The sequence below is a fragment of the Propithecus coquereli genome, unplaced genomic scaffold, assembly GCF_000956105.1.
Source record: "Propithecus coquereli isolate 6110/MARCELLA unplaced genomic scaffold, Pcoq_1.0 Scaffold305, whole genome shotgun sequence".
In the NCBI taxonomy this organism is placed as follows: Eukaryota; Metazoa; Chordata; class Mammalia; order Primates; family Indriidae; genus Propithecus; species Propithecus coquereli.
This window is the reverse complement of record NW_012148675.1, coordinates 1939784-1965844: the sequence shown is the minus strand read 5'-3', so window position 1 is coordinate 1965844 and position 26061 is coordinate 1939784. Positions and strand designations below refer to the sequence as shown.

Genomic DNA, 26061 nt, shown 5'->3' with positions numbered 1-26061 from the left:
TCTATGTTTTTCAGTTTTCTATTTCACTGATTTCTGTTCATTGTTACTTCCTACTTATTTTTTGTGTAATTTGCAGAAGCCATTTTAAGGATGATGTATTCCTGTATTTTCAATTCTTTTTGCTTGCTGGGACTTAACATTTCAGTAGTCCTGAAATCTATAACTTTGGAGGGCTTTTTGGTTTTCTAATAGGTGTTGCCCATTCATGCTTTAAAGGATATTATCTATTCCTTGGACACTCCTTAGATAAGAAAAAGTAGGCTTTTCCTCCTCTATTTAAATTAGTAATTCAGATAAAACATGAGTGAAAAATTTGTTCGATAATTATGTAGAACTCCTATATTTTTCTGCAAATGAAAAAGTGCAACTTTTGAGAAATGTAGCAAATAAGAAACCTGACCTAATATTTATTAGACTTTATATGTCATAATTCTATGTAATTCAGTGTTAAGAAGTGATTAATCTCTGCCATTGACATTAATTAGGTTTAGATTTAAAAAAATATCTTGAGTTCACTTCTAAACTGAGGCAACTTTAGCTTCAGTCAGTAATCTGGAAACTGTCCTTCTGTGAGTTCGTGCACTCTTTGTTCTCCCTGCCTCTGCGGTGCCCATGTCACAGACGATGTCTGAGCCTATTGCTTCTCTCACCTGCAGACCTTGTTCTGGCTTAGCTCCTGAGACAACTCTGGTGGAGATGGTCCTAGTCCCTTCCCCAGTTCCCAAATCTTCTGCCTGTGGGCTCTGCAGGTTCTCCGTTCTATGCATGTGAATCAGGGTTGCTACCGTGCATTCCATTTTTAAGTTCCCTTAAGGCCTCCCAGGGTCTTTGGACAACTGGAGCTTTGTCATGCTCTTATTGGTCACTCTCCTGAACACTAGGGCCTTGTTTCTGGGCCTCACCTGGGGCCTTGCTAGGGACAGGTGATTCTTCTTCAGCCCTGCCTGCCTTGAATCTGGAGTATCATGCCTGACTGTTCTTTTTCTCCCCACCTGCCAGACCGAACCTCCCAGGGAGCCTGGGTTTCCTCTCCCCTGCCTGCTTGTTGCCCCCCACTCCCTGCCCCCACCCCGCCCACCATGAGCCTTCCCAACAGGGATCCTGGGCCACTTGTACCTCTGCCTGCAGCCTTCCTCCCTTCAAAGACATAGCAGTGCTTCTCTACATTCTGAGGAATGACTGTTCCAAATTGTGCAACTTTAAAATTTGAAATCTGATCATATTCCTTGGTGAAATTAAAATAATGTCAAATACTTAGTTATCATTTACACTGATTCTGTATAATCTTGAACATTAGAATTTAATCTTTGAATATATTCAGGTGTATAAGCATCTGATGTCTGTACCCCCACCAAAAAGATGGTACTCAATAAATAGTGTTTTAGTTTCCTTTTGTGTGAGATAGAACTGTCTCTCGGATTTGCGATGGATGATATATCCCTTTTCATAAACTATAGTTTTGTTAAAACACTCTCCCAGCATTAACACTTAACATACTAGTCTTGTCAAATCCACTATTTTGGTAAACACAGACTCATAACATTTGAGGTAATAATCCTGAGTTAATAAGAATTAATCAATCCATATGTGTTTATTATTGGAAGAAAATATACCGTGGTCATTTCACAACATATAATCTTCCTGGTTAATGAGAGAGAATATGCGTCAAAGCCAGAATGCCTCAGGATGTAGAGAAAGTGTGTAGGTTGAAAGAACAGAGCCTTAGAGTATTCTACAATCGGCAAGAGAGTGTTTGACATGGAATTGCTTGAGAATATTTTAAGGATGACCACAAAGGACAGAGAAAGCCAGGATTGTAGAGGTCACTTGAGTGCTAAAACCAGAAAGGTGAGTGACAAGAATGAAGGCATATCCCTTGACTTTGGCATTGATGGGGTCTTCACTGTGTAACTTCCAAATCCCTGTCCTTAGCCTTAATTTCTCTCCAGAAATTTCCAGCCCCTTGCTAGACATCTGAAGCTGCCTAAAACTCAATATATTTAAAATGGAAGTGTTTATTAACTGAACAGTTACTCATCAGACCCTGCTACGTGTCAGACACTGAACATGAGCGCCACGGTCTCTGCCCTTAGTGAGCCTCTGTTCCGTCTTCTCTTCCCCTTCCCTTCCCGGCACCTTCCCAGACACACCCTGGGAGCTGTTCCCCTGCTGCATCCGCTGCTCCTCCAGCCTGTCAGTGGCTGCTCCCATCTCCTTGCTTTACCTCTCTACGCATGCTCTCCCATGCTTCCTTCTGTTAATAACACTGCCTCAGGTCAGTAGCTTCCCGAACGTTCTCAGCATTCTTTCTTTTGCTGCTTCACTTTCCTGGGCTTACTCTCTGATACATGCATCCCCAAGCTCACTGTATTTTCTTGCTTGTCTGTCTCAAAAATACTTTAACCCACCTGGAATCACAGATGGTCTTATTCATCAGTAAGTCCTCAGCACCCACCACAGTGGCCTTCTGTAAATATTTGTTGAATGATTGATAATGTGATTTAGTAAACACAGTATAAGACTTGAATTCAAGCCCACTCTTTCCCTATGTTGTGAACTAAGCCTAAATTTACTCATATTTATAATGATATATCAACATTCACTTTGTAAGGATTGGTGTGAAGATTTAATGTAGATAACATTACTCAAAATTATCAAGCTGCTTAAATGTTAATGCACAAAATGTTTGCAGTGGCCTCCTGCTTTCTATTAATACACTGAAATTGGTTAGCATAGTACCTATCCTTGGTATGGTTTGACTGCACACCTCTCTGTCCTGTGTCCACCTGAACTCTCTGCATACTTCCTGGGTCCCATTTGCTGAACACCCTGGATGCCCCCTGCAAGTGTGTGCCTCAGCATTCCAGTTTACTTTGTTCCTCAGCCTAGACGGTCTTCTCACCCAACATCCTTCACCTAATAAAAATCGTAGATATCTAGCTCAAGCGACACTGGTCATCTTGAAGACCCCTGTGTCCCAGTCAAATTTAATCATTCTCCTATTCCCCAGCACCATCCAGCACTTCCTCATTTTTCCTCTTATTATAGTTATTGGTTCTTGTGTTGCCGTTAAGGCTATTCACAGATACTCCTTCCTGGCACATGGTAGGATCACACTTCTCTGCCCTCTTAGAATTAGGTGTGGCCATGTGACTTGCTTTGGCCAATGCAATGTAAGTAGTAGTAACTTGTGTTGCTTAAGCTTTAAAAGCCAGTGCCCACCTCACCATGTTCTTTCCTCTAGCATGTTCAACATGGTGTCCACTCCACCAGCATGGGTCCCTGAGAGAGCCCCTCTGCTGACACGTGATAGATATGTAGAATGAGGAAGGAATAAGCCACCGAGGCTACGGGGTTCTTGGTTCCTGCAGCATAACTTAGCCTGTCTCATACAGTTGTTTCCACGCATGTTGTCTTCACTGGATTATAAATGCGTAAAAGCAGGCTCTGTGTCTAACTCGCTTTACACCCACTCTCACTTCTAACCTCCCTGCTCCTAGTAGGTGCTCAAAATAATTTTACTTGAGTCTTCCTGGAACACTAGAGAACAGTATTGATTTGGGGAGAGCCAGGAGCGAATGATATTTTAGATAAAGCATGTAATACATGTTGGAATAAATATCCTACTTCAGAACCTTAGAAGGAAAGAAATTTGGGGAAGAGAGAGAGAGTTACAGGGTGCAGCCATGGAGATGGGCTAAATCTGCCACAGAGGCATGCAGCCTTGCTAGTGTTACTGGGGAATGTTGGCTCTTTGCTTTTTAACGTTGGCAAACAAGTTCTAGAAAGACACTTGAAGCTTTAGCTTTATCCTAACACGTTTTCATGAAGTTACTAGAGATATGTGCCATGTCTTATTCTTCTACTTTTTGTTTCTAAATGCATTTTTTCATTCATATGTCAGTGATTTGCAGTGAATTTTAAAGTCATTAGCGTGAATTAATGCAGCATTGCTGTACCGATACTTTTCTAGATTTATTAGTGAGATGTCTGCTTTGACGCTAATTTATAGAGGTTATATTTTAATAAAGACAACCTGAGTCATTGTAATTAGATAAATGTATGGTTTCAATAATACTAATAGAACTATTCATTTCACTAGCTTGAAAAGATGGTTTATAAACACTTGATTTTTCTCAGTCAAGTCTGTGATTCATTAATGTACCTTCCAAGCAGCTGGATTTGGGCCTCCACAGCATAGCTTTGTTAAGTCCATTTTTACAGGAGAAACAACTTCAGGGAGTAAAATTTCCCCCACCCCAAACTCCAGTCCCCAGCATTATGACTCTGCACAGCAATTTATTTGCAGCCTCTCTTTCATCATCAGTGAACCCTGTGTGTATAAATCATATTTGTGACAACTCCCCCAGAAGATGTTTTTGTTAAAGGATTTTGGCATTTATTTTTAAACATCAATACATTCTTTATTAGCAATTCAATTTTAGTTAGAAATCTGTTGTCTTTATTTCATTTAAATTTATTCCAATATAGTATTCCATTGAATGAATATGCCACAATGTCGTTACCCATTCTCCTGTGGATAGAGGTAAAGTGCAGCTACACCATGCATGGATGCAATCTCACAACATAGTGTCCAGTGAAAGGAAGCAAGTCTCAGAAGAATACATATAATAATATACCACTTAAATAAATTTGCATAGATGCATAATGAAACTAATAAGACTAGGGAATTCAGGATAATGATGTCTTGACGGGGAGGAAGGGGGGATATGACTGGGGAGGGTTGCGTGAGAGTGTCATTGTTTATGTGTTTCTTAAACTGGGTGATGGGCCCATGGGCATTCATTTCATTTTTCTTTCTGCTTCATATATACACATGTATATTTGTATTTATGTGTTTGAAATATTTTATAAGTTATCTCTTGTAAGCAAAGACAAAATCATGAATTTTGATGCTAAGAAATAACCCTTTGACAAACAAGATTTTTTAGAAGACTGTTCAATTGACTGACACCAGGTTTATAGTAAAAGATGACGGTATAACTTAGTAATAAGTGAATACAGGCCAAATCTGGTATGCTGCTTGTTTTTTGTTGTTGTTTTTGTTTTGTATGGCCTATGAGCTCAGAATGGTTTTTACATTTTAAAATTCATTTTTAATGAAAAAAATTCAAAGACAAATAACATTTCATGACATGAAAATTATATAAAATTCAAATTTTAGTGTTTATAGATGAAGTCTTACTGGAACACAGATACATGCATTCATATATTGTCTATAGCTGCTTTAATACTAGCATGGTAGAATTGAGTAGTTGCAACAGAGACCATATGACCTTCAAAGAGTAAAATATTTACTATCTGACCCTCTAAAGAAAGTTTACTGACCCCTTTATATAATGGAAATAAACTGAAGTTTGAGGTAAAATTAATTAGCTCTAAATTTTTGAAATCAGGCAAAACTCAGTTTAAATCTTTGCTCAACTTCTAACTAGAAGGAGCTCTCTGACCCTTAGTAGAAATTATTTAAAAGGACAGTGAATGTGAAAACACCTTGCAAACTTATTGATACACATGTTAGGAACTTTAGCTGTTTGTTCCTTTTTGAGGAAAGGATTAGCCCAAAGGATCTGAGCAAGACTCCTCTTTATTCTTGGCAAGTTTATATTAGTCATGATAGATAACATCTATGGACTAGGCTAATCCTTCCTGAGGATTAGCAATGACAGTGACTGTTACCATTACTGGCTCAGATCCCTTGCTCACAACCTGGTTATTTATGAGGCACCATCTTTAGAGAAAATGTTGCTCATTTGAAATCCAGCATTTTTTAGGCTAGCAACAAGGCTGAGGTCAAGAGACCTGGGTTTTGTTAGTTCTGCCACTAACTAGGAGATTTGGGGCATGCCATTTATCCATTCCATGTCTTATTGTTCTTGTATGACTCAGGAGTGTTGGATTGGGTGTGGTCCTTTCCTAAAAGGGGCCAAATAGCTCATCGTGTGGGTTTTAAAGATATTGCTCAGTATTCTATCAAAATGAGGCTTGAATTTGGTACTCTTTAGCCAGATTTTTTTGAAGCAACCATTTTAAAATAAGGACTTTTTTTAGTATCAGATATGTCCTAAAATAATCCTTGTCTTCAGAGACCCCTCCCACATGGGTGCTTTCATTGCTTTCTTTCTCAACACCAGCATGAATTGAGTTAGAGGCTGGCTCAAGCACAGAACTGCACCCTCCGCGATGGTTAATGCACCCGTAGGTCTTTGTCCCTGCCCACGCCTGCCTGCCTTGCACACCCACCCCACCCCCTAGCACATAAGATATTTGGGTGGCTGGCTGGACGAATGAACCACTATTCTGGAGAGAGTATAATCTTTTGGTTCCCAAGTAGCTTTTTTTTACTCTCAGTGGATTAAAAACAGACATGAGTACTGGGGGAAGGAGGGAGGGAGAGGTGTTACTTACCTCTGCATAGTGAATGTATGTGATCCTCAAATCCAACCCAGCTGGACCCTAACTGGGGATTAAATTTGATTTCATTTACATGCAAAGCCTCTGGAGCAGGAGCTGACAGAGAACTCCAATTTCATTAGTGATTGAACAGCTAAAATAGAATTACCCTTCATGTTCTGTTTTCTCATGTTGCCTTGCCCTGGACATTAATTTCTCCTCTTCAAAATTTCTTGTTAGGGTTGAAAATCATTTGCTATGACATGTCTGAGAGTATGAAGTAATTTAAAGACGACCAGGTTGGCCTGAAGTGCTGCTTGCGTGAATCGCCATCTCTGGGTGGATGCTTGTTGCAAGAGGGAGTTTATTCACGCCTCCTCCCCAGCATGACAGGGATTAAAGAGGACCTAACTCCACGCCCCAGCTCTGCGGAGGGCACACTTGTCTTTCTTGTGGAATAATAGAGTATAGATGAAACTATTTCCCCGTGAAACCACTTAAGTACAAAGGAAAATCGGTGACCTTGAGTTAGATTTGTTTGCTGTGTTCTTCGCTTTCAAAGACCCTTTCTTCATTTCCATTTAACGTGTTTTTCTGAACAGACTATTGTAAGGACTCTAGTATGCAATTTTTCAAAACCAACGTCACAAACCCGCTTATTATTTTGTACCTAATTTGGTTAGAAAAACATGAGGACCTATGAATTAATGTTCTGCCATCACTTCTCAGAATGGCACTTTTGAAAATTGGATTTTGGTCCTAGGATAATTTAAAATATTTCTTGGGAACGATTAATATCAAGTACAAATGGCATTTTTCATGATTTCTTATCTGCAGAGCTTGTGACGGGAATTTTTTTTGTGATGGATGCCTGTATCGTTGAATGTGTTCTTTCATCCATTTTACTGTTTTTCAGATACCTGGTGCCAAGTGTGTTATTTACTCACTCAACATGTTATTTATAAAAGCGTCCATTAGATGCTAGACACTGTGCTGTTCCAGGTGTCATCAGTGGAAAAAGGACTAAAATCCCTGCTGCCTTATAACTAACATTCTTTAAAAATACTGGTAATGGCAGAATTAGAAAAATGCTCCCACTATGAGAAAGAATGAGAAAAAGACAATCATTTCAGTTTTTATTTTCCATATCTAAAAATCATAGGCAACGTATTGGTACTTCTAAGGTTTTGACTCTTTTTCACTTGATAGTTAATAATTTTAGTTCTAATAAAAGGCCTTGTCACTTAAGGCTACTATTTGAGTGCCTGCTGTGTCTCAGACCCTGTGCTAAGTGTCTCACATTTACCCCATTTGTCAGATGAAAGCTGCAACTGTGTCTCTACTCGGTGGAAACATACTCTTACACAAAAGGTTTTAATTACTCATTTATGGCAAGTTCGCGATGACAGTTTCACAATATTTGAATCCAAACTGCTCAGAGTGGAGGCTGGAGGTCAAGAGACAAGAATGGGATCCCCGTTCTGGAAACCTGGCAGCCTGGAGTGGCACAGGCACGTGCCTTCCCACCCACGCCCCCCACTCCTCCCTAAACACACAGAAATGCTCGATGAAATATGTTGTATCTCCCAACGTAAAGACTGAGGAAACCTTGAAAGGGAGGGAAAGTGGGAACAGAAGGAAGAAGAACAAAACCGAAGGGAAGGGGAGGTGCTGTTAACCAAGAGCAAGATAAAAGCCAGACTCTAAGTGAGTCGTTGTAGCGAGGGATCTGTAGTTCCCAGGTGGTCAGGGGTGCCCTTGGAAGCAACAATTTCATGAACATAAATTATCAGTTAAGCCAGTTAGTCAAACTTGGCTTTATTAGAAAAGAGTGGGGCTTCGGCTTAACTAAGGCTCAGCCTGGGGAATCAACAGGGTTGAGGGTGGCAATAAAATGTTGGACTCTTTTCTAGACTTTATCTCCAGACCCTCCTCCAGCAGCTCTCAGGCCCTGGTTATCACTTAGGTTTAGGTGTGTAACTTAGGCACCAACTGGTGAAGTGATTCTTTTAAGTTGCCATTGTCAATGCTTTGGAGAACGCCTTGAGTTTTGACCTCGCTGGTCAGGGAATTGGTAAATTAAAGCTTAACTCTGCATGATCAAAGTGTCAAAACCACTTTAAGATTGTCATTTTAATGTACTTTCACAAGGCTATGCAAACAAATCAAAACTGGCCACTTTTTCACTTAAGTGACCATACACGTGGAGAAAGTACTTCCAGGGTTCCTCTCATCTTGGGGTGTTACCCCATGGATGTGAAATACAGCTGGTCGCCTCGCCCTGTGATCCCGACTCTCTACTCACATACAGAGCGCCGTCTGAAATGTTTGACGGAACATCCTGAGGAAATGGAAATGATGAAATCCACTTTGGATTCAACAGTAGAATGATAGGCCGTTTAATACAGCCTTGAAATCTTGTGGCTCAGTGGGTGTGGCCTAACATGATTGCTCTGCTCACCTTCCACCTTCCAGATCCCTTTTAGTATAAACTACTGAAGTAAGGCTTACTTTGAAAATGACTCTACAATAGAGGGAGAATATTCCAGGAGCAGAACAGATAAAGGTAGTAACATTTTGCCATCTGGCAAAGCCACTAGACCAGATGGATTCACTAATGACTTCTCTAAAGTATTTAATCAGACCTAACTGAAACCCATGACTGGCATATTTAATTGTCCTAAATTAACAGGACTGCCGCCAGATATAACCCTCAGTGCTTGAGTCATACTCCTTGCTTAAAGAGGGAGGAAAGAAAAGATGAATAGCTCCAGAAAGCTGGATTCCACATAGACCCCCCTCATTAGTGAAACTTCTCATTAGCAAATTCTTGTGTTACAGTCTCAGGCGGTATTTCTCCTTTTGGAAGAATGCACTGTAAGATGAGCCATGCTGATCAAATTCCTTTTATCAGTAGCAGTTATACTGATGAGAACATCTGGGGGTTGATAAATCTGATATAGTCATCAGACATCCCTTCCTACTTCCTGCCTGTGGAAGACTTTTAAAGTACTTTTTTTTGGTATGCAAGTTAATTTTTCTCCAGGATCATTTTTGTTTTACTTTTTATATTTGTATTAAAGCAGTATAGACACACAAAAAATTACAGAAAGCATTATAATATAAAATTGCCCTGCCCTACCCTTTCTTATCTGCAATCTACATTTTTTTTCGGGGTATTATGAGGGTACAAACATTATGGTTACACTTTATGTCTTTGCATCACCCAAGTAAGGGTTAGAGGCAGCCCTTCCCCCCTACAATGCTCCCCATGTCCTTTAGTTGTGGGTTTACCCCCAACCCCCTAATCCCTGGAGAGTATTACTGCCATGTGAGCACCCTAGTGTTAATCAGTTAGTACCAATTTGATGGCGAGTACAAGTGGAGCCCATTCTTCCACTCTTGTGGTACCTCACTTTGGATAATGGGTTTAAGTTTAATCCAGGAAAGTATAAGAGGTGCTAGATCACTGTCGTTTCTTATGATTAATATTCCATTGTATACATATACCAAATTTTAATAATCCACTCATGAATTGATGGGCACTTGGGTTGTTTCCACATCCTTGCAATAGTGAATTGTGCTGCCATAAACATTTGGGTGCAGATGTCTTTATCATAGAATGTTTTTTACTCTTTTGGGTAGATGCCTAATAGTGCTATTGCTGGATCGAATGGTATTTCTATTTTTAGCTCTTTGAGGTATCTCCAAATTCTTTTCCACAGAGGTTGCACTAATTTGCAGTCCCACCAGCAGTGTAAGAGTGTTCCTGTCTCTCCACATCCTCACCAGCATTTGTTGTTTTGGGATTTTTTGATAGAGGCCAATCTCACTGGGGTTAGGTGATATCTCATTGTGGTTTTGATTTGCATTCCTCTAAGGATTAGAGATGTTGAGCATTTTTTTATACGTTTGCTAGCCATTATTCTGTCTTCTTTCGAAAAGTTTGTTCATTTCCTTTGCCCATTTGTTGATGGGGTCGTTTGATTTTTTTCTTGTTGATTTTTTTTGAGTTCTAGATAAATTCTAGTTATCAGCCCTTTATCAGATGTGTAGAGAACAAATATTTTCTCCCATTCTGTAGGCTGTCTATTCACTCTAATGATAGTCTCCTTGACCGTGCAAAAGCTTTTTAATTTGATCAAATCCCATTTATTTATTTTTGTTGCTGTGGTGATTGCTTTGGGGGTCTTCTTCAAGAATTCCTTGCGTAGGCCAGTGTCTGAAAGGGTCTTCCCAACATCTTCTTTTAGAATTCTTAAGGTTTCATGCCTTAGGTTTAAGTCTGATATTCATCTTGAATTGATTTTTGTGAGAGGTGAGAGGTGGGGATCCAGTTTCATTCTTCTGCATGCAGCTATCCAATTTTCCCAGCACCATTTATTGAAAAGAGATTCTTTTCCCCAGTGTATATTTTTTTTTCCTTTGTCAAAGATTAGATTACCATATGTGGATCGTTTCATCTCTGGATTCTCAGTCCTGTTCCAGAGGTCTATGTCTCTGTTCTTGTGCCAGTACCATGCTGGTTTAGTTACTATAGCCTTGTAGTACAGCTTGAAGTCTGGTAGACTGATACCTCCCAGTTTGTTCTTTTTACTTAAGATTGCTTTGGCTATACGAGGTCTTTTCTGGTTCCATACAAAATGTAGAATTATTTTTTCAGTTCTGTAAAGAATGATGATGGAACTTTGATAGGGATTGCATTAATTCTGTAGATCATTTTAGGTAGTATGAACACAAAGGAATACTTCTCATTCTTATGACTGTTCTTTCTGGTAGTAACCTTCAAAACAGTACGATTAATGACTATTTCTTGATTTATTCAGTTTAGACATGATTGACTTACACATAAGATACATGAGGATGTAGCTTACATATATCATTCTTACTCATCTTTTCTTGTCCTCTCTGTAGGGTTATTTTGTTTTTATTCCCTTAACATATGCCTTTTGTAGCTTTAAGGTATATTTTCATAGCTTTAAGGTATATTTTTGTACCTTTTATTTTTTGGCTTACCAAGTAGACAGTATCTCTTGGCTCCTAACTTTGTATGATGAAGATCTTAGTGACTTGAGTATTCCAGTGAATGCTCTAGTGTTCTTTCCCTCAGTATAACACTTTTGAAATTCATCCATGCTATACTTGTCAGTGGTTGCATTCCTTTTTATGGCTGAGAACAATTCCATTGCATGATACACAATAATTTGTTTATCCATTCACCTGTTGATGGATATGCAAATTATTTCCAATTTCTGGCTAGTATAAATAAAAGCATTTTCCTTTTATTTCTCTTGGGTAAATACCAAAGAGTGGAATTGCTAGGTTACAATGGTAAGTGTATATTTAACTTTATAAGAAACTGCCAAACTACTTTCCAATGTGATTTATCATTTTACATTCCCATTAGCAATGTACATGCAGTCCAGTTGCTCTATATCCTCAGCAACACTTGGTATTGTCAATCTTTTTAGTTTTATTTGTCCTTGGCAATGCTCAAGTCTTTTGTCCATATTTTAAATTAGGTTGTATTCTTATTATTGAATTGTAGCATTCTTTATATATTCTGGGTACAATTTCCTGGTGAATTTTTTTTTTTGTTCTCCCAGTCCGTGGCTCACCTTTTCATTTTCCTAATGGTAACTATCAAGGATGAAAAGTTTTGATTTTTGAATTCCAATTCATCCATTTTTTTTTTCTTTTATGGTTCATGCTTGTTCTCTAAGAAACCATTATCTTTCAAAGGTTTTTTTTTTTTTTTTTTTCCAATTACACAGGCTAGCTGGGTTTCACATTTACATCTCTGGTCCACTTAAAATTTTTCTTTTGAATATGGTGAGAAGAATTGAGATTCATTTTTCCCCCATTTGGATATCCATTTGTCCCAGCACTGTTTGTTGAAAAACCTATCCTTTCCCCATTGAGTTACCTTAACTTTTTTTGGGAAATAAGTTGACCACATAAGTGTAGGTCTATTTCTGGATTCAGTTCTGTACCACTGAGCTATATGTCTGTCCTTACAATGATACTGTCTTAATTCTGACTTCTTTTTATAACGACTCTAAGCAGAACTTCTTTTAACATTTTACACTCAGATACATGCACACATATATATTTTTTAAAGTAGAGTCCATACTCTCACTGTCAGTCATGACTGGATTCTGTTTTCCAAACCCCATTTTTCTTGCTTCAGATGCTTTCTCTTTAAAGTGGTGTCTTCAGATAGTTGATTTTTTTTTTTTTTTGGTCCATTTCATGTGGTTTTTACTAGCTTAAATCTCAGAGTGTAGTCTTATTTTTAAGTGTTTGAGAATAATTCACTATAGCTCTCTAGTATGTGAGTTTCCCTGACTTAGAATGTTAATCCCCTGGGGGTAAGGGGTAGGTTTCACATGTGTCTATCACATGGCATTTAATTAATAACAATACCACCTATGTAGTGCTCCCCATGTTTTAAGCACTATTATTTTAATTACTGCCTTAGGATTTATTTAATCCTCACAATAATACCTACTTTCTTTGAAGTAGATACTGTTTCATTCCCATCTTGTGGATGAGAAATTGAGGCACAGAGAGGTGGAGTGATTTGTCAGAGATGATTTATGAGAAATTATTTGCTAGTAAGTAGAGCAGACGTGCTTCAGTGATGCACTGGTAACTGTTGAACAACCTGCTCTCCAAGAGAAAAAAAGTATGCGTGTACATTCATAAGTTTCTTATACATTTTACTGATATACATGAAATATAACACACAACTTACAAATAAAAATATAATACTCTTTATTATGAATTCCATATTGCCAATCAATTACGATAGAATGCTTTCCTTGGTGGTTGGTTTTTGTGGTGGTTTTTTGTTTCTTTGCGGAACTTCTGTATCTGTGGTTAACCTGTGGTTGCAGGTCACTCGTGATTTGACAGAATCACGTGAGGAATAAATGCTTGGTTACTATCTGGTTTAGAAAGTGTCTCACACATCGTTGACCAACAAGTGTAGTTCCATCATGGGATGTTGATGGTTTTATTTATGTTAATAAGACAAAAGTGAAACACAAAGACTTATATTGGAATTTTAATCATTTGGCGATGATGGGAGCAACTTCTTTGCTGAATTGGATACATTTTTGAATACTGAAAGAATATTCTCAATCTTGTCATTCACAATATAACAACTACAGACTAATACACTTTTAAGTCTATTCTGCATTATTAACGTTTTGTCCTTCTATCTCTTAGGTATAGACAATCAACAAAACAACAAATCAGGCTCTGATTTGTAGCATTTGTTGGTTTCTCTGATGTAAACACTCCCATCATGGCTGATTTCAATCCACCAATGTGATGTCATTGAAAGTGGAGTTGGGAAGAGGTGTGACATAACACACCATTCTATGGTATTTCTACCACATGGTTAGGATATAGCAGTAAATAACCTCAGGGCTATAGATAATAGTGAAGTGTAAAATAATTATGAAGTGATAAGTTTTGAGTATGCATTACCTTTGTTTTTAATATAACTTATGTAATTGTAAATTTATATAATTTAACAGTAGCTATGTTTAACAACTTGTTCACAAAGCTCATTAAGATTAAACAATCAGTTCTAAATGACCAGACCAAGCAGGCTCCAGCCATGCCACTGTATACTGTGATGCCAGACAGCCAAAACTCTATCCTCTTAACCACCCTTTTATTGGGTATGAAGGTATTGCTTAGAATATAGTTCCATACCAGAGCAAGTATGGCATATAGATATGGCAACACTCAGCTTGCAAAGTATTACATTTCTTCATTTTTCTAAATTATATTAATTTTCATTAGGTGAAGCACTCATCAAGCTTGTTAAAAAGTTCAATTTGAGGGACCCCTGTTCGAACCATGGATTATACAGGTCCCTTGGGGTTTAGACAGTTCAGGAAAATGTCAATGGATCCTGTGGTCTGTTCACATTGCTGTCACTCCCATTCATGCCACCCAAGCCCACCTGGAAGGCGGGCCCTCTCCGTGGTGTCAGATGAGATCACAGTTCTGGTGGTGGTACTCGAGTGCCAAGTACATCTCTGGGGACCAGGACTGGAGCACAGCCATCCCCATCCAAGGTTCCATTATTTCCAAGACCTGTGTTCAAGCCTGCCTTGGCATTTTCTGCCTTGCAAATGAATGTCCACTGAGGTTGGGTCACTCCCCCTTCAACCCACAAAGCAGTAACCTCCCCTTCTGCCCTCAGACAGTCCAGCCTAATGACCTTGATGTGCTTAAGCTTCCAACGTGGGAAAGCTGCTCTCAAGGTTATCCTTGGGGAAGAGAGGGAGATGGCTTTCATGCTTCCCTGGTGAGACCTTAAGGGGGAGAGAAAAAAAAATGAACTACCAAAGTTATTACTGAGAGAATCACTGAAGCAGCCTGGGCAAAAATGAAATTAGGTTTTAAAAAGAAATGTTAGAATCACGAACATTTTTCAAATGCTGTACTTGGAACAAGTATTCAAATACAATTTCTTGCCTCGAGGAATCAAAAATGATTAGTATTGATTGGTGGTTTTTGTTAAACCTCCTAAGCAAGGCTACCTCTTTCCACAACCTTTTAATTCTCATCTTCTCCCCTCCACAACATACTTGGAAATCTTCCTGATCTCATCTGACATCAGGAAGACGTGCTCCTGCCCTCCTGGCATGCTAGAGAAACAAATCAATTCCTTCTCCCAGATAGGCTGTTGAAAGTCCTTCTCTGCAGTGCTTTCTATTGCCATGGTAACAGAAGATGGGATTTCCCAATGGAACTAGATTTATACATGCAGAGAACAGCAGTTCTTTCAAAGCTTGATCCCTTTTTTGTTGCCATGTGTATAATACAATAAATACAATAAACTGAATACCAAAGGAAAAATAGAATGACACCAAACCTTTTTATGTAGGTGTGGAATGAGACTTCCATTGTATTGAGACCCTCAATGAAAAAGAGTCAATTTTAAAAAAGTTTTAATATTGTGACATTGCTGCTGTAGCTATAATAATTTGCAAAATTTGCAAAGTGCAAGTTTTCTTACAAAAGCAAAGAGTTGAATTTAAAGACTCTCCACTGGCAGACTTAAAATATAAGTAAGTAAGCTCAATACTTCCAGTGACAGTAAGAATCACAACTCTCGTATGGTAAAGAAAGTGATGAGAAGCCCAAGGTGGAGCAAATACTTTGTGCAATGGTGGTACTCTCTACTTCTGTCATTCCCTCTGTGGAAGGGCACAATAGTGGGCATTTCTTGTGAAATCTTAACAGATACCCAGGAATTCAGGGGATGTGATTCTCTTTATCTTGGCACTGTAATTGGACATGAAGACCTAGCCTTTACTCTCTCTGCTGGTTGGCCTGACAGTATTTACTGGAGGGTGGCTTCTTAGGCTCAGGGCACTCTGTGGAGGGAGGAAATAGCAATTTTGAGGTATGTAGAAAGAGATGGATTTGGGTGTTTTGTTTTTTGTGTGTGCGTTTTTTTGTAGACTGAGTCTCCCTGTGGCACCCTGGCTAGAGTACAATGGCATCATCGTAGCTCACTGTAACCTCAAACTAGTGGGCTCAGGGGATCCTCCCGCCTCAGCCTCTCAAATAACTGGAACTATAGGCAGGTGCCATGACATCTAATTTTTTTATGTTTAGTAGAGATGGGGTTTCGCTCTTGCTCAGGCTGGTCTCAAACTCCTGAGCTCAGGCAATCCTCTCGCCTCAGCCTCCCAGAGTGCTAGGACTACAAGCATGAGCCACTGCGCCCAGCCTTTCTGGATTTGGTTTTTTGAGGAAAATCCATACATATATACACCTGTCATTTAAAATGCTTCTGAACTAAAATTCCAAAGATGTTTTGGGATTAGACAAAAGCAGATCCTGATCAAAATAACTTCTCATGAAATTCTTGAATTCCTAAATGCGGAGATGTGGGAGGAAGGGAATAGATACCTTGACAGTAGCTTAAAACCTGCTTATTAAATAAATGCTTATGCAGCTACATCATTGCTGATACCTTATATTATCCAGAGATTAAAGTTTGTGAGGGTTTTTTTTTCTCCTGAGGTCTAAAAAGTGCTGTTGAAATGATATGACAAATTTAAAGTAGGAGTAAATGCCATTCGGCTGTGCCCTGGAAGACACACGAGTGCTATCATTTTGTCACCCAGGTGAAAGGAGTGGAATTTCTGGGAGGCTGATGGGAAAGTAACAAATGGTGGTAGAGGGCATAAAGGTTGTTCTCTCTTCTTGCTATTCTTGATATGGACTTAGATAAATAGTAACACTGTGAGTCACTAAGCAGTCCTGTTGTATCAAGCCAGAGAAGTGAGGTCAGAGACTCTGCTTGGACAAGGAGAAATCGCTAACAGGCTCAAATGGTACAGGAGGAACCTGGAGAAATGGGTCTCTCAGGCTGGAAAGAGATGACAACGAACAGCATAAAGGAACTTGGGGCAACAAAAGAATAACCACAATGTGAACTTTTTAACAAATTTATGGGCTTTAGTATGAAAAAGAATAACCACCGCCAGAGTAAAACTACTTTAAATCCAAAATGGGATTTTGGGGGGGCGGGTAGCACAGCTAATTGAATAATGTAGATTAATTACTCTGAAGGCCTCTTTAAAGGTTTGCTGAAAGCTGTCTGTTCCATGTCCCCCTCAATCAAAGAACTAAGTCAGGAATCATGAAATTAAAAACAGCTGTCAGGAATAGTGACTTATTTATTTTATTTTGGATCCCAGGAATCTACCAAGTATCTCAAGCATTTTTAAATAGAAGCTGCGATCACAGCAAGAAGAGTTTAATTTATATCTCTTAAAAATGTTTCTGGCCATCCAGGAGATACTCTTTCCTCTTTAAGCTCTAGTCCCTGGGTAGAGCCTGTTGCTTGTAGCAGGCAGGAAGATGTTATGGCAGTCAGAATTCACTCCCTTTTCAGCAAAGGTTTTGTCACTTTGCCAAGTGACATTCTAGAACTGTGTTTAGAGTGGTGGAAGAAGGCCCCTGTCCTCATGCAGCATACAGTCTAGTCCATTCTTTTTCATAGCCTTTAGGACTCCAAGTGTGGTGCTAACCTGAGGAGTCTCCTTGGTTTTCCCACTACAAATTGGATGGGCTTAAGGCCATCTTTTCCCCAGGTCCAGCTCATGGGCTTCAAACTCGGCTGCAGCCAAGCTCTGTGTGTTATAAACCCAGTCGACCAGGCAAAATCTTCTGTCAACTTTAACATGCCCAACTTTGCTTAGTCTCAAACATCTTAAACATGCCTTCCTTCAGCCTCACCTCGCTGTCTCTCACCTGGTCCTTAACTGGCCTCCCTGCCTCTCCTGCTAACAGCCCTCACAGATCCATCCTTCCTGCTGCATCTCACCGGTGTGAGGGTTACCCTCCTAAACTGTGAAATGGTTCACATTGTGTCCTGGGATAATTGTCAGTGGTACCCTAACTTTCTGGCCTGGCTGAGGGCTTTCAAGAGCTGCCTCTGTCTGCCTGGCCCATCTCGTTTCCTGCCGTTCTCTATAAGACTTTAACTGTGGACATTGTTCACATGAGCGCCCTTTGCACCTTTTGTGTGGACTCGGGTCTTCCCTGATATCCTGGGCAGCTGGTCAGTCCATCCTCCATCTTTCTGTGTCACTGCATGTATATATTGACATAACTATTTGTTTATATGTCTTTACTCTTAAGGCAGGCCCCTTGAAAGATGGTGTTAGGTATGCTCAGGGTGGGAACCCAAAAAGTATGTATAGAATGGAATACAATTAATAGAAAACTTAGATAGTGATCATAAGGCCTGTGAAATAATAGCCACAGGAGTCTGGAGAATCTGGAGGTTGTAAATCTAACTCTGACCACAGACGGTTGTGGCGACATTGGCAGGAACCGGTAAAGGGAAATTTGCGTTCCTCATCCCTCCCGTTACGGATGAAGCTTGTCCCTCCCTATCTCTGCAGGATGTGACTGAGCAGGGGTCCCAGAAATTGGTTGTTTGAAAATAATTTATTACAATAGCTGTTCTGGCCCAACTGCTCACTCCCTCTGGAAAAACCCTCCGTAAAACCCAAGGGTCTCCCCTTTCTTGCATGGAAGCTCTTTTTGTGCTCCACCCATCTGTACCCCGATGCTCAAATAAATAGCATTTTGCTACACCTGAGGCTTTGTGTGTCTCCTTCTTGGCTCTGGATCTAGCAGATGGCAGTGTATTTTCTTTTCACATATCTATGGGCTATAACTGGTATAGGTCCATAAGGGTTTGTAGAATAAATGAATGAGCTCAAATGTATCAGTGTGTCATAGATTGGGTTTTCAGACCACTTCCATCCACTTAGTTTAATGAAACAGACATGGCACACCACAAACTTGTAGTTTTCTGGGACATCTAGATACTATCAAATACCAGGTATAGCTCAAAATTGAGATTGGGAGTGTCCTTTTATCCTTGTTGATCACCTGATCAACTCTGATGCTAAAGTGTTCTACGACCTTAAAAAGTTTTAAAGCCTCTAGTGTTCACTTACCATGAAAAAGCTGTCCTCTTAAGTGGCTTGTCTTTTTATATTACTTCCTTATAAAGGTTCTGAGGATACATTTTCCAGCAAGCACTTATTAGATGGCCAACTCATTTGAAGTACATGGTTTTATGTTTTTGGAATCCGTACTCTATTCATATAGACATGCATATGTTGATTGTGTCTACATAACGCTAGTTACACAAGTAATAACTTGCATTGAGTGCTCACTGTGTGCCAGACACTGTGCTAAAGTACTATAGATTCATTAGATCTATGAACTTTTTTTTATATATTATCTCTATTTTATGGATGAGGAAACTGAGACAAAAGAGATCAAATTTGTCCAAAAAACCAGAGGTAGTAAGGGGCAGCCAACACGCAAATCCAGGTGACTATTCCTGAACATATACTCTCATTATAATACCATTCCAAAAATTGAAAAGGAAAAAAAATCTGTGTAGACAGATACTGAAAATTGAAATGGGGAAAATTCTATTTCTGTTTATTATACAAAAAGAATTTTAGACAATGAACTAGTTTTCCATATAGGTAATGTACTTTTTTTTTTTTAATTCCCAATACCTACTTTGTAGAAAGGCACGACTTCTGTACATAATGAATTTAAAACATCTGGATGATTTCTCATCTAGGAATAATACTTCTCAACTGCTACAGACTCCTTGAAATACTAGTTAGTATTTGACAAAGTTTTGTTTTTATTAAATTCCTGAGAAATCATAATCACAGTAATTTTCAGTTCTTTTGGTGTCATGGTAACTTATGTAAAGCAGAAATTTTCATTTAATATGTATACTCTATGGCAAGGGACACAGAAATAGCACTTGACTCTGGGACCCCTTGATACTTTGAAATCCTAATGAGTATAGTATCAGAGCTTCTGCAGGCAGGTTTAATTCTGAGAAGTGAACTTTCTCCTAGCAACAGCATTTTTTTCAAATCAAAGTCAAAATCTAGCTTGAAAGATCAGTAATATTTTGAAAAGCAGTAATTACATATCATGACAAAGCAATTATAGGACCATATCTATAATTTTAATCAGAGAATTATAATAGTTTCTGATTTTTCAAGGTAACCAGTGGGTAAGACCAGATGAAATTATTGACAAACTGTGCTAAGCCTCTTTGCCAAAGTTGAACATTTCAATTTAGACCAATCGGGTAATTATTTGGGGGAAAGTTCAGGATTTCTCTTGAGATCATCTTGTTAGGTGATTAAAATGAGGAACAGTTGAAATAAAAAAAAAAAATGAGGAACAAATTTGGATAAAAGATGAACAATGGTTTTGTTTTGTTTTTGTTCAGTTGGAAGGTATAAAAAGAAGCCTTTTTCTCTTTCAGCCTTGCCTTACACCCAGACAAAACTCTTGTTGCAACTGGCCAAGTTGGGAAGGAGCCATATATATGCATATGGGATTCCTATAATGTCCAGACTGTGTCTATTCTTAAAGATGTCCATACACACGGAGTTGCCTGCCTGTCTTTTGACTCAGATGGACAGGTATGTACCTTTCTTCATTTGTTTTCTTTAATGACTTTTCACAATTTGCCTAAAATGATAATGCAAATAGCCAATAGACTCAAAGCCCAGCAACCATTACTGGTTCCCTTGGTAGCCTCCTAGAATTTCTCACCTTTTTGACACTTTTCCAAGGTATGGCACTAACATCCAGCTCTGGCTAGGCCCCAGTCTGAGTTACCCCAGTCTTACCATCTGGTTTAAAAAGTCTCCATAAAAGAAGTCATGAATTCACACTGATGAGGTTTTCACCATGACTCAGCAATTCCACATTTTCATCCCTTGTTAGCTTCCTATTTGGACTAAGGGCTGAACCAAGCCTTACTCACAGACCTCAAGCCCTGAGCATTACCTTAGTACCCGGTTGCTTTTAGAAGATGACATCACCTCGTAATAATCCAACTAGAAGATTCTCTTTGACCCTTTACCTTGAGACCACTTGTAACTCCTCTCTGCCCCCTCCCAATTCACTCACCAATTCCTGTGTATTTATAAATTTCTTTACAATAACTCTCTGACATTCATTCTCTCCTCCATCCTTTAAGTTCCAAGTCGGTTCCATGTCTGACTTGGTTTAAGTAACCTCTAAACTGTTCTCCTCACAGTCAACTTCTTGCTGATGTATTTCACTAACTTAAAGAAAGTGTCAAGGCATCGTTTTAAAACCACGAAAAGCTTGGGGTACCCATTGGATGAAGTCCACACTGTGTAGTTGGCCATTTCTAGGCTTACTAGCTTTGCCAGACTCATCTCCACTATCCCCTTGTCGTGGAACTGGATGAGTTTGCAAGATTCCTCTACCAGGCCTTGCCCCTCTGCACCCCCACGCCCTTTCCCGCCTTGTCCTGTGCTCCTGGAGTGCCCCACACACCCTCTTAGCCCCTTGAGTGAATGACTCAGTCTTTGAAGACACTTCAAAGGTCTTCATGAAGCCTTTCCAGTCCTAACAAAGTTTTCTCTCCTTCCTTTGACCTATAGCAACACTTGGCAGAAAAGATATGTTAATATGTTCTAGCAAAGGAAGTGGAAACACAGATGCGTCATCCCTGGCACCCACTGCATTCACCTCCTCGCTAAGGCTGCGCCTCTTCTCCCCAGCCTTCTCCACATCCCTAAGCCACCCTTCCTCTGTCTCTTTGACCCTCCCTGTTTCTGCCTATTAATTCCTCCAATCCAAGTTTTGGCAAATTTCAGAGTTAATTCTGTAAGTTGATGCCATGGAAAGATCTGTAAAATTATTCAGAGGCTTGACCAAACTGAGAGTTTGTGGGTAATTCAGTGGATTAAAAAGGAGTTGACCTGGTTTGAGTCACTTTTTTTTTTTTTTTTAACAATTAGCATTTACTTAGTGTGTTCTACTATTTGAAGAGAGCATTGATCATTATTCATTTTTCTTTCTAGAACTAGATTAACTACATTGTGTAGTAAATGCTAATTCCTGGAATATATATATATTCTTGATTTTACTACTCTAACCTCAATCCGGTTTAGTCAGGTTAATGCATACATCTGTCTATTCATGGCTAAAGAGAACTAGCCAGATAGTGATATTTGTTCAGGCTTGCAGTTAAATTGACATGTTGATTAAATTAAATGAGTGTCAGCGTGCATATGTACATACAAGTATAAATGTATGCTCATATGTGTACTTGTATGCACGTTCTCTAATCTGGTATTTGAGCAACCATTCCTTCTCAAAATTTGTTCTCCAGTGTCACAAGAAAAGGTAGTGCAGCAGGGGGAAACCCAGCTTTAACTTTTAGTTTTTGCCCATGTTATTTCATGATAGAGTCCTAGCTATTCTCCCAGCTTCCATTTGAAGGGTGGGTGTGGGGGTGGGCTGCATGATACCTCCTATCTGCCCACGATGGATTTCATGGCTTGTTGACACCTATTGCTTCAGGTCTGCTTTATTCTATGGACAGAGTTCACTGGAATTGAATGATATTTAGAAAATGACAAATAGCCCATCACCTCACCATCAACAAAAGGCAAAAGAAATGCTTTTCGGGTAGCCTATGGGGCCTGTCACTACAAATGAACAAAATAGGTTTCTTTTGGCTTTTCTCAATCAAGAAATGTGGGTTTTACTTTGGTGCCCTGTTTGTTAACTGCTTTTTCTATTAAAAAAAAATAAGCTAAATGGAATTCACCCACTTAGATTTTCTTATGAATGAAAATGTAACCATGTCTTATTTCCATTGCTGGAACCCTCAATTAAAAATTACAACAAAGACTGCCTTTCTTAAGGGCATTTTAAAACCGCTATCTATGTTTTTTATACTTAATGTTCCTAATGAAAGCCATCTTTAGTGAAGAAACCTGAATAATCCCTGCATAATACATGTATACCTTTAGTCGTATGTGGCTAGCTGTCTTTCCATATATACCATGTGAATGTGCACATACACTCAAACATACTCAGTGAAGCACACAGTATACTTGGGTAGTACTATATTTTTAAAAAACCCTTTGATTTACATTACTTCACTTGACCCACAGCAATCCTATGAAGTAGAAAGACCAAATTTTTTTACATTCATTATACAAATGAGAAAACTGAGATTTAAGGAGGTTAATTTTTCCAAGGTCTTATGTCTGGCTATTTATGAATGCAAAGTCAGACAAGCAAAATCTACTTCCTCCCAGTCCAGACTTCTGTTACACAATGCTGTCTGCTTATAAGTGGTATCCTGTAAGAACCTCGGATTTTGGTGTTCCTAATGTGTGTTTTTGACACTTTTGACTATGTATATAATCATATGTGTTGAATTTTCTTTTTACTTTAAGGGTAAGTTCTGATCTGAACCCAGGGAATTTAGGCTGGGAGATGAAGTACCAGATTAATTTTACTAAGATTATACATCCTTCTTTAGTTACTTTAAATGTTTGTGAAATTATAGAAAACTAAGAATGTAAATGTTCACTTATTGGATTTGTTTTTGAAACACTTTAATTTTAGTAGTTTGAGGCTCTTAGACTATGGATTCCTAGGCTCTTCTAAATCTTGTGTTGATTTTTAAACTAAAAATTTAAGTTAAACATTTGAAACCCTGCCTTCAAGTTCTGTTCCTATTGATTTTCATTGATTTATCAGAGACTTTGAGAGTTTACATGTATGTTTCCTGTGTTTGAAAAGGACAAACGAGCTGTAGCTTTTAGGTTTTTGAAATTTCAGCATATACTAATGGAAGTCATCTATTGTTGATAGTTTTGGGTTTAAGATGGATTTTGAAAAATTTAAGATATTTAATGCATAACCCATATGATCAGTAACTATTTCTTAAAGCATGAATCATAGGAAATCTTCCCATCACTGTCATGTATTATATTATTCTTGTTTTTAGCGTTTAGCCTCTGTGGGATTGGATGCCAAAAACACGGTCTGTGTCTGGGACTGGCGGAAGGGGAAACTTTTGGCCTCAGCCACCGGCCATTCCGACCGGGTAAGACCTTGTTGGATCAAGCTATGCAGATTTCAGAACTGTGGGAAAATTGTGATGTCACTTCTCAGACTTTAATATTTTTAAAAATAAATTTGCCATGTATAGACTTTTCCGACATATTCAACTTATAAACATCCTGTTTCTTCATGATTGACAGCTAACTATGTTGGTGTGATTGCTTCTGGTGCTCGAATACTTAATTTGAATTGTTACTGCTTTTTATAGGCAAAGCAAATTTTTGATGCTGGCATTTGGCTTCTTTATAAAACCAAAATAGAGTTGAAATTATATGTTTAGTTTAGATGTATTCATTTAGAAATGGAAATAGAAAATATTCACAAAACATGATTACAAGGGTATGTATTTTAATTTCGAATTGAATATAATGACAATTGTGATTAGTTGTTATATTTGAGAATATTGAATGTAAGTTGTAGCCTGCTTATTATTCATATTGAAGTCAGTGTGATCAGAAATAATTCCATGTAGTCATAGCTGGTAAGACAGGGCACAGAATAGGCATAGACATACAACTGGTGAGAAGTCTTTTTCTCCAGTGTCTTGTATAATTAACATAATTTAACTCCTTTATTGTCTTGATAGTCTCGTTTAAAAGAGAAGTGAACATGCGTGACTATCTTACTTGAATTTCCAGTAGTTTTGTATTTCTGCACAATATGTGTTCATATAAAATGAGGCCCTAATTAAACATTAAATTCACCTTATCTTAGTATGAACTCTAAGGGGGGGGGTATGTGGGAGGGCAGTTAATATGAATGTTACGTTCATCTATGGAGTTGTATAGTTGTAAGAGGACCCCACAGTTGCAAATTCTACTCAAGGAGTGACCAGCCATAGAATTTCAGTGTTGGAAGAAGCCTGGTGCCCCTCTGGTCTAATGGCCCCAACCCTGGCTACATATAGAATCCCCCAGGGAGACTTAATACTTAACAGCGTGGTGACACTTGGGCGCTATGCTCAGGGATTCTAATTTAACTGATATTAACTTAGTATTTAATGAACTGTTTAGGTTGGAAACATTTGTGATGCTTAAGTTTCGGATGTTACTTTTTGTGCTTATACTATGGTTGCATTTTGTCTTATAAGGGAAGTAGAATTGGACTGGATCGATATGTGAATTTCCAGTGCTCACAGAAAGTGGACATGAGATCAGTTCACACTGTTGTGATGCCATACCTGGCTCTACTGAGAACAAACTCATATAATATCTAAACTATTCTGTAATTACTACTTCTATTTCTGAGTCATTTTATATAGTCTGACCAGAATTAGTACACTATATGTCAAAATTTTTGGCCTGTTATCTTGGAAAAAGTAGAAAACTAAAGTTAGAAGCACTTGCAACCAGTAAAATCTCAGAAAAATAGCCTAATGTAATCACCTTGTCTTGTACATAAAGTGTTTTTGTTATTGTTAAATTCCTACTGTTATATTAAACTAAACATGGCTTAAGGCTATCTCCATACTCTAAGTCCCTACATAACCAACTGAAACCTAGCTTGGTAAGTAAACAAACTGAAAGCCTAAGAGTATACTTTTGTAACAAATAGCTGAGTTGCAGCTGAGCTTCAGCCAATCACAGGCTGCCACCTGATCAGACCATCCCAAATAAAGCTAACTCAAGCTGTTTCTGTACCTCAGTTCCTTTTTCTGTCTGTGTGTACCGCCTGCCCTGTTGCAGAGCTCTCTGAACCTCTTCTGGTTCTGAGAGCTGCCCAATTTGCAAATGGTTCTTTGCTCAATTAAGCTGTTAAATTTAATTTGTCTAAAGTTTTTAACACTACTGTATGGCACTCGACCTGATGTTGATGACTGTACTCTATTGCTTTGTTATACTTTTTTTTTTTTTAAGACAGGGTCTTGCTCTGTCACCCAGGCTAGAGTGCAGTGGCATCATAGCTCACTGCAACCTTGAACTCCTGGGCACAAGTGATGCTCCTGCCTCAGCCTCCCGAGTAGCTGGGACTTACAGGCATGCACCACCACACCTGGCTACTTTTTTCTATTTTTTGTAGAGACAGTTCTAGCTCTTGTTCAGGCTGATCTTGAACTCCTGAGCTCAAGCAATCCTTCCACCTTGGCTTCCCAAAGTGCTAGGATTACAGGCGTGAGCCACCACGCCCAGGCTGTTAACA

General features: G+C 38.8%; 1 protein-coding gene across 1 annotated transcript in view; it reads left to right on the top strand.

Annotated features, from left to right (window-relative positions):
* Positions 1 to 26061, top strand: part of EML6 (echinoderm microtubule associated protein like 6) — a 255683-nt gene that overhangs the window by 77041 nt on the left and 152581 nt on the right. Inside the window, exons 2-3 of the mRNA XM_012649839.1 lie at positions 20282 to 20441; positions 23807 to 23905. Of these exons, the coding sequence (XP_012505293.1) occupies positions 20282 to 20441; positions 23807 to 23905 (259 nt within the window). The remainder of the gene's footprint in view (positions 1 to 20281; positions 20442 to 23806; positions 23906 to 26061) is intronic.